Here is an 11,605-nt window from a genome sequence, read left to right as displayed (position 1 = left end):
CACACAAACACACTCAGACAGACATGCAACATTTTACGTGTATGGCCGTCATGTTCATTTACCCCGCCATGTAGGCAGCCATACTCGGGGTTTTTTGGGGGTGTGCATGCTGGGTATGTTCTTGTTTCCATAACCCACCGAACGCTGATATGGATCACAAGATCTTTAACTCGCGTATTTGATATTCTGCTTGCGTATACACACAAAGGGGCTTCAGGCACTAGCAAGTCTGCACAATGTTGACCTGGGAGATCGCAAAAATCTCCAGCCTTTTTTTTTTTTAGATCCATGTGCCACTGTTCACCCACCAGGCGCCGCTACCGAGATTCGAACCCAGGACCCTCAGATTGAACGTCCAACGCTTCAATCACTCAGCTATTGCACCCGTTGTGTGTGGGGTTGTCTAGTTCAGCACAGCGCACCCCTAACTGACATGCCCTGAGACCCCTCCCTTACCCCCTACCCCCTCTACCCCTGCAGGTAAAGTACTGGCTGACGTTCAGCGAGCCCTGGGTGTTCCTGTACCTGTGTTACGGGAAGGCGGAGTGCGCCCCGGGGTTGAGGGAGGCCGCCACCCTGCCCTACCTGTATGCCCACAACGTTCTGAAGAGCCACGCCCATGCCTTCCGTCTTTACCGGCAACACTTTCAGCCCTTATACAGAGGTGTGTGTGTGTGTGTGTGTGTGTGTGTGTGTGTGTGTGTGTGTGTGTGTGTGTGTGTGTGTGTGTGTGTGTGTGTGATCTATCTATCTATCTATCTATCATGTGTGTGTGTGTGTGTGTGTGTGTGTGTGTGATCTATCTATCTATCATTTGTGTGTGTGTGTGTGTGTGTGTGTGTGTGAGAGAGAGAGAGAGAGAGAGAGAGAGAGAGAGAGAGTGTGTACATAATTATGTGTGTGGGCATTGATTAACCCATCCACGCAATCATTTCCCTGGCTTTAATCCCGCCTCCCCCTGCCCCCCTCCCCCTTCCACTCCCCCCCAAAAAAAATCAGGTGAAAAAGTAGGAGACGATAAAAAACTAACTGTGTGTGTGTGTGTGTGTGTGTGTGGCAGGAATGGTCAGCATCAACCTCAACAGTGACTTCATGGCTCCCAAAGATCCAAATAATCCCTCGCACGTGCAGGCCGCAGAGCGCGCGCAGCAGTTTCTGATTGGCTGGTTTGCCAACCCTATTTATGGAAGCGGTGATTACCCGGATGTGATGAAAGAGTACGTACGACGTCACAGCGACGGCAATTCGTCCAGACTGCCCAAGTTTACTGACGAGGAAATAGCGTTCATCAAAGGTTGGTTTACAAAAGAATCTTAAACATATTTGCAATAATTCAGAGAATAAGAATAAAAATAATGTTTAAGGCATCTGGTAGGCTAAAAATCCTGGGAATCCTTGGGACATTTCTACCATTATTCTTAGTGGTTCCAGACTACCTTCAGAGGGTGACTTTAATGCTGCACACTACAATCAAATCTGTATTGTTACACACAGTCAGAGGCAGATATCCTTCCAGTCATTATCATCTAGGTTATCTGGGGAAAAAAACTACGCACTTTTCTTTGCAGCAGACCTCGCGTCAGACTGATGATAAGATGATAACATTTTCATTCTTTTTATGTGTTCGTTCAGATTCAGAACATCAAGTTAGAAAGCTCGGGACTCGCTTGATGAACATGCAGTCTGCCCTTTCTTTTTTCCCTTTTTCTTCCCCAAAGTGTCAGGAACACATATTTATGCGTTGTCAGAAGGCATGTGTTTTAGTATGTTAACGTCCGGGACATACCGAAGTTTATATAGTTGAAGCAATCGCGAATACATGTTTCGACCAATTATTCAATGATTTTCGAATCAAATTACTGCGGGTTTTTTTCAAACTCCAAATTTGATACAGATTCAGTCAGTTCCGTATTGTGCAACCAAGTTGTGACGTGGACAGTGCGGTCTCCAATCACACGCTCACTGTATTTACCAGGCATTGCAGAGGTGAATTTAACTACTGTTGCCTGACTTCTTTATCCCACGTTGTTCAAGGCTTTGAGTCTCGATGCACTGAATGTTGCGTTGTTCGAGGGAGTGAGTCCGTGTGAGAGGTCTGTCTGGCGTTCCGATGGGGAAGTCTTGGCTGTCTGAAGAGGTGCGAGGTCCTTGCTGTTCTTCCGGCGTTCCTAAGGGAAGTCTTGGCAGTCTGTTGAGGGGCGAGGTCCTTGCTGTTCTTCTGGCGTTCCTAAGGGAAGTCTTGGCAGTCTGTTGAGGGGCGAGGTCCTTGCTGTTCTTCCGGCGTTCCGAAGGGAAGTCTTGGCAGTCTGTTGAGGGGCGAGGTCCTTGCTGTTCTTCTGGCGTTCCTAAGGGAAGTCTTGGCAGTCTGTTGAGGGGCGAGGTCCTTGCTGTTCTTCCGGCGTTCCTAAGGGAAGTCTTGGCAGTCTGTTGAGGGGCGAGGTCCTTGCTGTTCTTCCGGCGTTCCTAAGGGAAGTCTTGGCAGTCTGATGAGCGGCGAGGTCCTTGCTGTTCTTCCGGCGTTCCTAAGGGAAGTCTTGGCAGTCTGTTGAGGGGCGAGGTCCTTGCTGTTCTTCCGGCGTTCCTAAGGGAAGTCTTGGCAGTCTGATGAGCGGCGAGGTCCTTGCTGTTCTTCCGGCGTTCCGGGGGGGAAGCGTACCTATTGGTTGTCTGAAAGGATGGTGGTAATGAGGAAATGAGGAAAGAAGGAAATCATAATCGTGTGAAGGGGGTTAATTCCTGGTTGTTTTTCTGACATTCCCAGGGGGAAGTCCTGGCTATTTGAAGGAGGGTGACGTCTTGGTTGGTTGGTCTTCTGGCGTTCCAAGGGGAAGTCCTGGTTGTGTGTAGGAGAATGAAGTTTTGGTTGTTCTGGCGTTCCAAGTGGAGGTCCTGGCTGTTTTTCTGGCGTTCGGGGTGTGGGTGGGTGTGGGTGTGGGTGGGAGTCTTGGCTGTTCTTCTGATGTTTCAAGGGGCAGTCCTGGCTGTTTGTAGGAGGATGACGTCTTCGTTGGTTTTTTTTTTTTTTTTTTTTTTTTCTGGCGTTCCAAGGTGGAAGTCCTGGAAGCAGGCAGAGAGAGACGCCCGGTCAATTTATACCACGAAAAGTACACGAAACATGGCGTGCTGTGTCAAGTGTCGGTTCATGTTCAGTGATGTGGGTCGCTCCGCGCTGTTTTTTATTTTTCTGTCGCGTTACTTTTGATTAAAGTAGTGAACTGCACGCAACTTGTCAATGCATGCATGCATACATTATTGCAGACCCGCACGGAAATTGTCGTTGGTTAAATTAGGTCCAGGAAATGAAGAAACTGAAATTGAGCACTGGCATCACTTCTGTCACACACATACACTCGGCACTCTCTCTCTCTCTCTCTCTCTCACACACACACACACACACACACACACACACACACACACACACACACTCTCTCTCTCTCTCTCTCTCTCTCTCTCACACACACACACACTCTCTCTCTCTCTCACACACACACACTCTCTCTCTCTCTCTCTCTCACACACTCACACACACACACACACTCTCTTTCTCTCTCACACACACGCCCACACACACACACACACATTTGCGTGCATGTGCACGCACAAGCACACACACACACGCATTTACAAAGGAACGCGCGCTCGAGCGACCTCACACACGATCGCACACACACATACACACACGCGCGCGCGCGCATACACAGATACACATACATGCACACAATATACTCGAGCGCGCTTAACTCTCTCCATACGAACGGCGAAAGAGACGACGTTAACAGCGTTTCACCCCAATTACCATCATCAACAGATTGCAAGCGGAACGCTCTTATACTGAAGAGGTGAATGTTGACAAAGAATACCACAGTTCTGACGACGGAAGCTAAAGGTTAGGTCATTCAGACACCCACTGGACATCCGAGGGATCTGTGTAGAGGAGAAGAGAGGACTGGCCGTACTGAGTGAGTTAATATATTTTTTTCATTTGATTTATCATAAATATGAAAATTTTAAAATTTGTCTAACTTGCTTTTGAACTGAAGCTTATTATTGGCTTGACAAGAGAGAAGAAAGAAACAACACACACACGCACACGCACGCACACACACACACACACACACACACACACACACACACACACTTCTCCAATCCGGGTTTGTTTTTTTTCATCCCGGACATGAGGCTTTTCCTGACACCAAATGCAAGATCCTTGGCATGGTTTTTTTTTTTTTCAAAAGTGAAAACGTCAGATAAAGACCCCATCAGCCACTAGTTTCAACCATCGTATGTACATGAACGGTGTCTCTGCTGGCTGGAACGTGTAGTGGGGCTCCCAGCAACAAGAACTGCATGTCAAAGCCATCAGATGTCCAACTCTCAATGGGTCGCAACTCTGCGAGTCGGAGAAAGAGGGGAAGGTCCCACAGATGAACTGCTGGCAAACAGTGGAGAGAGATTTCAGATTGATCTTATCGGCTGACGGTGGGATGACACCAGCACACTGGCTGAGGACCGTGTATTATGCAGTTCTTTTCTGTCTCATGCGTCCAACAACATGGGAGCAATGTAACCTAGCTGAGTAAGTAAGCAGTTACTACTGTCGTGCTCATCCCAGCCAGTCGTGCATCTTACAGCCAAACAACAGAACATCTGCTGCAGTCCTGCCTGCTCCACCAAGCGCTCCGAGAGAAAACCTGGCCTGACCAAGTCCCAGCGGCCCGGAAGCTCTACGGAGGACTGGAGGACCTGCGACGTACTGCCGCCTTCGTCGAGGAGACGGGGGAATCCATCTGATAAATGACAGACGAGACAACAACAACAATAACAACAACCCTTTTCTACCCAACATCCTGTGCCAGGCACGTACGACTATTACTTAATGAGTCACTGCTCAACCATCTTGTGCCCCTGCAGGAACCTACGACTATTACTCATTGAGTCACTACTCAATGCGCCTCTGCAAGGACCTACGACTATTACTCATTGAGTCACTGCTCAGCCATCCTGTGTCTCTCTGCAGGAACGTACGACTATTACTCAATGAGTCACTACTCAACCATCCTGTGTGAGCCGGCGGACGCTGAGTACCAAGCCACAGTGTCACCAGGCTATGACGGGGACATGGAGGTCAGGCAGTCTTTCGATCCCACCTGGAGAAAGTAAGTGCTTACACCCCTGTTTCCTGGAGAAAGTAAGTGCTTAGACCCGTGTTTCCCGGAGAAAGTAAGTGCTTAGACCCCTGTTTCCTGGAGAAAGTAAGTGTTTAGACCCCTGTTTCCTGGAGAAAGTAAGTGTTTAGATCCCTGTTTCCCGGAGAAAGTAAGTGCTTAGACCCGTGTTTCCCGGAGAAAGTAAGTGCTTAGACCCCTGTTTCCTGGAGAAAGTAAGTGTTTAGACCCCTGTTTCCCGGAGAAAGTAAGTGTTTAGACCGCTGTTTCCTGGAGAAAGTAAGGGTTTAGACCCCCTGTTTCCTGGAGAAAGTAAGTGCTTAGACCCCTGTTTGTTGGAGAAAGTAAATGCTTAGACCCCTGTTTCCTGGAGAAAGTAAGTGTTTAGACCCCTGTTTCCTGGAGAAAGTAAGTGCTTAGACCCCTGTTTCCTGGAGAAAGTAAGTGCTTAGACCCCTGTTTGTTGGAGAAAGTAAATGCTTAGACCCCTGTTTCCTGGAGAAAGTAAGTGTTTAGACCCCTGTTTCCTGGAGAAAGTAAGTGCTTAGAGCCCTGTTTGTTGGAGAAAGTAAGTGCTTAGACCCCTGTTTCCTGGAGAAAGTAAGTGTTTAGACCCCTGTTTCCTGGAGAAAGTAAGTGCTTACACCCCTGTTTCCTGGAGAAAGAGACTACTTACAATCTGGAAAAAGTATATGTTTACATCACCTTCCTGGAGAAAGCAAGTGCTTAAATCCTCGCTCTAGAGAAAGTATATGCTTACACATCCCCTTTCTGGAGAAAGTAAGTGCTTTAAACCTTCCTGGAGAAAGTACCCTCATCCCCCTCACTGGAGAAAGTAAGTGCACACCCCCCGCCTTACGTTCTGAAGAAAGTAGGTGCTTTCACGTCCCCCCATACTGGGGAAAACAGGTGCTTACACCCCCTTCCTTGAGAAAGCAAGTGCTTACACCACCCGCCCCTTTCTGGAGAAAATAGGTGTCTACACCTGCTTTCTGGAGAAAGTAAGTGCTTACAGTCTCCTTCCTGAAGAAAATAGGTACTGACGCTCCCTACCTGAGAAAGTAGGCGCTGACGTCCCCATTCCTTGATATGATAGGTGCTTCATCCCCACCCACCCCCCTTCCTGGGTGATAAAGGTGCTTACATCACCCCCGACCCTCTTAAAAGCTGAACTGTTGTTTTCTTTGTTTTTAACCATAGACACAAGACAACGTAACATTGATAACTACACACCTACATACACAGCTACATAGATATACACACACCTACCAACCTACCTACACACTAATATAACCCCCGTGCCCTTTTAAGGCCATAAGTGCAGTGAATTCCTATCCACTGTATCAAGGGCTCAGCATAGGAAGACTTCCAACTCTCTCCTTCCGCCGTTTTAACCTTCTCCAACCGAAGTCAGGTACCTGTTGACACCTGAGGGTGGACTCAGGAAAGTCGGAGTAAAGTGCCCTTCCAAAGCACACGTCACTATGCCGAAACGGGGCCTCGAACCCTGATCACTGGTGAACACTAGAACGAATTCCAACGCCAAATCGATTCTTGCCTCGGCACCTTCAACCAACCTTCATCAATCCATCCATCCAAACAAACTTCTTCTTCTTCTGCGTTCACTCGTATGCACACGAGTGGGCTTTTACGTGTATGACCGTTTTTACCCCGCCATGTAGGCAGCCATACTCCGTTTTCGGGGGTGTGCATGCTGGGTATGTCCTTGTTTCCATAACCCACCGAACGCTGACATGGATTACAGGATCTTTAACGTGCGTATTTGATCTTCTGCTTGCATATACACACGAAGGGGGTTCAGGCACTAGCAGGTCTGCACATATGTTGACCTGGGAGATCGTAAAAATCTCCACCCTTTACCCACCAGGCGCCGTCACCGTGATTCGAACCCGGGACCCTCAGATTGACAGTCCAACGCTTTAACCACTCGGCTATTGCGCCCGTCCATCCAAACAAACATACCTTCATACATACTTACCTGCCTACCTAATACCTACCTACCTTCTTACCTATCTACGAAACTGCTTACCTGCCTGTGTATATTTGGATCCACAGATCCATTCATCCACCATGCAGTCCACCCTCCATTGTCTTTTATCTGATGAATATTGATAATTTCTTGTGAAACGTTTGGAGCTCTTTTCTTGAGGAGTACTTTAGAAATATTTCACACTACTGCCACTACTACTATTGGTGCTTATGAATGATAATGAAAATAATGATGATAATAATAATGATAATGGTGATAATAATGATGATGATGATGGTAATAATGATAATGATAAGAAGAAGAAGAAGACGTAGCGGTGGAGATTATTGTTATTATTTTTAATGACCCACACGATGGGGATCATACTTTATCGATATCACACGTATCAAGTTTTGTTTGGCTCAAAATCACATCATTCAAGGTTCTATGGACGCACATGGCAGGAGTAGAATGGAAATACGCTTATGTCAAGTACTACACTGATGGCACCAGAATCACTGAAATGCCACACCAGATCTGCAGCGGTATACATTTAGAAGGCTAAGAAACTAACGACGGAAAAAGGATGGGTATGGAGGAATTATTCTGGAAAGGGGTATGTTTTAAGGCCAGAAGTGAAAGAGCTGGGTGCAGGGGTTTGACGAAGCGAAACGAAAGTGAGAGATCGATGTGTGTAAATTGTTGGTGAATGTAGCGGCTGATGTGTCACAAAGCCTGATGAAAGACACATTGCGGAAAACTGATCTCACAAGGCTCATACAGAAAACTGACAGAGTCTCTGCATGTTCGACCATCTAGCACAGTTTGTAGAGTAAAACTCAGTTACAAGGGTATTGACGATATAATTGTTGCATTTTTTTTTTTCGCGTAGAATAATTTTCAAATTTGGACTTTTGGAAGCAGATCATCTCTCATATCTTGACCTAACTTCTGTGATGACAGAGCGGCCTCTTACTACCTGTACTTTGTGCCCTGGGGGTTGCGTGGTTCGCTTAACTGGGTTCGAACCCACTACAACAGTGTGCCAGTGATCATCGGAGAGAACGGGGTGACGGACCACAATGGTACCACGAGGGACTCCTTTCGTATTGACTTTCACAGGGACTATATTGCCGCCATGTCGCAAGGTACCACCATTGTAACCGTCTGTGTATCATGTTGTGTTGTGATATGTTAATGATAATGATGATGGATACTTACATAGCAAACCATCCAGAAATCTGCTCTAGGTTTACATAACACATTACATCATAATTATGTACACACACCATAATATGACTAACAAACTAAACACACACACACACACACACATTGCATACATATATTTTAACATACATATGTACATAGCGGCTGCCCTCCACACAGGCAGATATAGGCACACACACACACACACACACACACACACACACACACACAGAGATATATATTGCACACATACATTTTAACATACATAATTATGTACATAGCGGCTGCACTCCAAACATAGGCGGACATAGGCACACACACACACACACACACATATTGCATACAAACATTTTAACATACATATGTACATAGCGGCTGCCCTCCAAACATAGGCAGACATAGGCACACACACACACACACACACACACACACACACACACACACACACACACACACACACACACATATTGCATACATACATTTTAACATACATATGTACATAGCGGCTGCCCTCCACACATGGGCAGACATAGGCACACACACACACACACACACACACACACACACACACATACACACGTATTGTGTTACCTTTCGTCACAACAGACTTCTCTGTGTGAAATTCGGGCTGCTGTTCCGGGGGAGAGCGTGTCGCCGCAGTGCAGCGCCGCACACGTTATAAAATATTTAGTTGTCCTCTTTGCAAACGTGTTTTACTATCAGAGCTGATTTTTGTACAGAATTTTGGCGAGGGACAGCCCTTTTGTTGCCGTGTGCTCAGCGCATACTTCACATGGGACCACTGTTTTTTGTCTAATCCGACTGACGAGTCCTCAAGGCCCAGCGGAGGAGGGTGGGGGATGTCGGGGGGGGGGGGGGGGGGGGTTGGGGACTAAACTTTCCTGACTGTATATAGGACTCAAACCCGCATACACTCACTTCCTAGTCGGACACATCACTACATGGCCAACCCTCAACACTTTACGTCAGTTGTCGGAGTAATGGCCTTGTGGTAACGCGTTCACCTGACAGGCGAGAGAATCTTATGGTCCGGGACTGATCCCGACACTCGCTAGTATTTCCTCTCTCTCCACTAGACCTGAGCGGTGGTCTGGACGCTTGTCATTCGGTTGAGACAATAAACCGAGGTCCCGTGTGCAGCAAGCACTTGTCGTACGTAGAATAACCCATGGCAACAGAAAGGTTGTCGCTGGCAAAATTCTGTACAAAAGAATCCACAAATGATTAAAACACTTGCAGACAGATAAAAGTATATGGGTGGTGCTGCAACACGTACACATTCTCATCGGGGAGAATCGCCTGAATTTTACACGGAGAAATCTGTTGTGACAAAAAGTGATACAATGCGGCTCAGTACAATACAATGTAATACACTTCTAGTGTTTCTCAAGGATGTATCGCTGCCTTTTGACAAGTCCATATACGCTACACCACATCTGCTTGGTAGATGCCTGACCGCAGCACACCCCAACGCGTTGGTCAGGACTTGAGTGCCTGCATATATTGTTTGTGTACCTGTCAGAGTGGATTTCTTCTACAGAATTTTGCCAGAGGACAATACTCTCGTTGCCATGGGTTCTTTTTCAGTGCGTCAAGTGCCTGCTGCACACGGGACCTCGGTTTATCGTCTCATCCGAATGATTAAATGCTCAGTTTGATTTTCCAGTCAAACTTGGGAGGAAGGGCGAGAGCGGGATTCGAACCAAGACCATCATGGAATCTCTGTGTTGGCAGATGAGTGTCTTAACCATTCTGCCACCTTCCTCCTTATACAATACAATACAATACTATACAATAGAGTACGTTACAGTACAGTACATTGCAATACAATAGAGTACGTTACAATACTATACAATAGAGTACGTTACAGTACAATACAATAGAGTACGTTACAGTACAATATAATACAATACAATAGAGTACGTTACAATACAATACAATAGAGTACGTTACAGTACAATACAATACAATAGAGTACGTTACAGTACAATACAATACAATAGAGTACGTTACAGTACAATACAATAGAGTACGTTACAGTACAATACAATACAATACAATACAATAGAGTACGTTACAATACAATACAATAGAGTACGTTACAGTACAATACAATAGAGTACGTTACAGTACAATACAATACAATACAATAGAGTACGTTACAATACAATACAATACAATAGAGTACGTTACAATACAATACAATAGAGTACGTTACAGTACAATATAATACAATACAATACAATAGAGTACGTTACAATACAATACAATAGAGTACGTTACAGTACAATACAATAGAGTACGTTACAGTACAATACAACAGAGTACGTTACAGTACAATACAATGCAATACAATAGAGTACATTACAGTACAATACAATGCAATACAATAGAGTACGTTACAGTACAATACAATACAATAGAGTACGTTACAGCACAATACAATACAATTCAATACATTACAATGCAATGCAATACAATGCAATGCAATACAATACAATACAATACAATACAATACAATACAATACAATACAATACACCCACCCACCCACCAGGTAACTCAACCTGTGACTCACCTCACTGTTTCTTGCTTGGGACACCAGCTATCCACGAGGACGGGTGTGACGTCAGGGGCTACACGGTTTGGTCCCTGGTGGACAATTTCGAGTGGGGGCACGGCTACACGGAGAAGTTCGGCCTGCACTACGTCAACTTCAGCGACCCTCTGCGCCACCGCGTACCCAAGGACTCTGCCGCCTTCTACAAGCAGGTGATAGCGGACAACGGACTGCACAACGTGCTTCCTGGACTGGTGGGGTGAGGGAGGAGAGAGTGGGGCGTGGGATGTGGGGTGGGTTGGGGGGGGGGGGGAGATGGGAGCATGTGGCAGGACAGTTTCAGTTTCAAAGACAAACCTGTGCTGCGCTTAATCTACGTAAGAAGGGAAGGAGGGAAGGGGAGAAAAAAAGAAATAAAGAAGAAGAAGAAAAAAAAAGAGAGAGAGAGAGAGAGAGAGAGAGAGAGAGAGAGAGAGAGAGAGAAAAGAAGAAGGAAACCTTCGATTTACCTGAGTTTCAGTTTATTATGTGGATTATCATAAAGTATCTGGTGGAACCAGCCGCCGTGGTGAAGTGGTCAGCCACGCGGATTGACGGCTGGGAGAACGCGGGTTCGAATCCCAACGGAGGTGGGTTTCTCGGCCCGTGGCCGGCTCCTTCCCAGA

At 46.3% G+C, this 11,605-nt stretch overlaps 1 protein-coding gene across 1 annotated transcript in view; it reads left to right on the top strand.

Annotated features, from left to right (window-relative positions):
- The window catches only part of LOC143294587 (myrosinase 1-like), a 16,960-nt gene extending 5,757 nt beyond the window's left edge, over positions 1-11,203 (top strand). The window contains exons 5-9 of the mRNA XM_076605962.1: positions 481-664; positions 1,061-1,294; positions 5,018-5,156; positions 8,119-8,303; positions 10,986-11,203. Coding sequence (XP_076462077.1) covers positions 481-664; positions 1,061-1,294; positions 5,018-5,156; positions 8,119-8,303; positions 10,986-11,203 — 960 coding nt within the window. The remainder of the gene's footprint in view (positions 1-480; positions 665-1,060; positions 1,295-5,017; positions 5,157-8,118; positions 8,304-10,985) is intronic.
- Positions 11,204-11,605: the final 402 nt, after the last annotated feature.

This window comes from Babylonia areolata, chromosome 20 (assembly GCF_041734735.1).
Source record: "Babylonia areolata isolate BAREFJ2019XMU chromosome 20, ASM4173473v1, whole genome shotgun sequence".
Classification (NCBI taxonomy): domain Eukaryota; kingdom Metazoa; phylum Mollusca; class Gastropoda; order Neogastropoda; family Buccinidae; genus Babylonia; species Babylonia areolata.
Note: the sequence above shows the minus strand (reverse complement) of the source record. Positions and strands in the feature narration are given on the sequence as shown.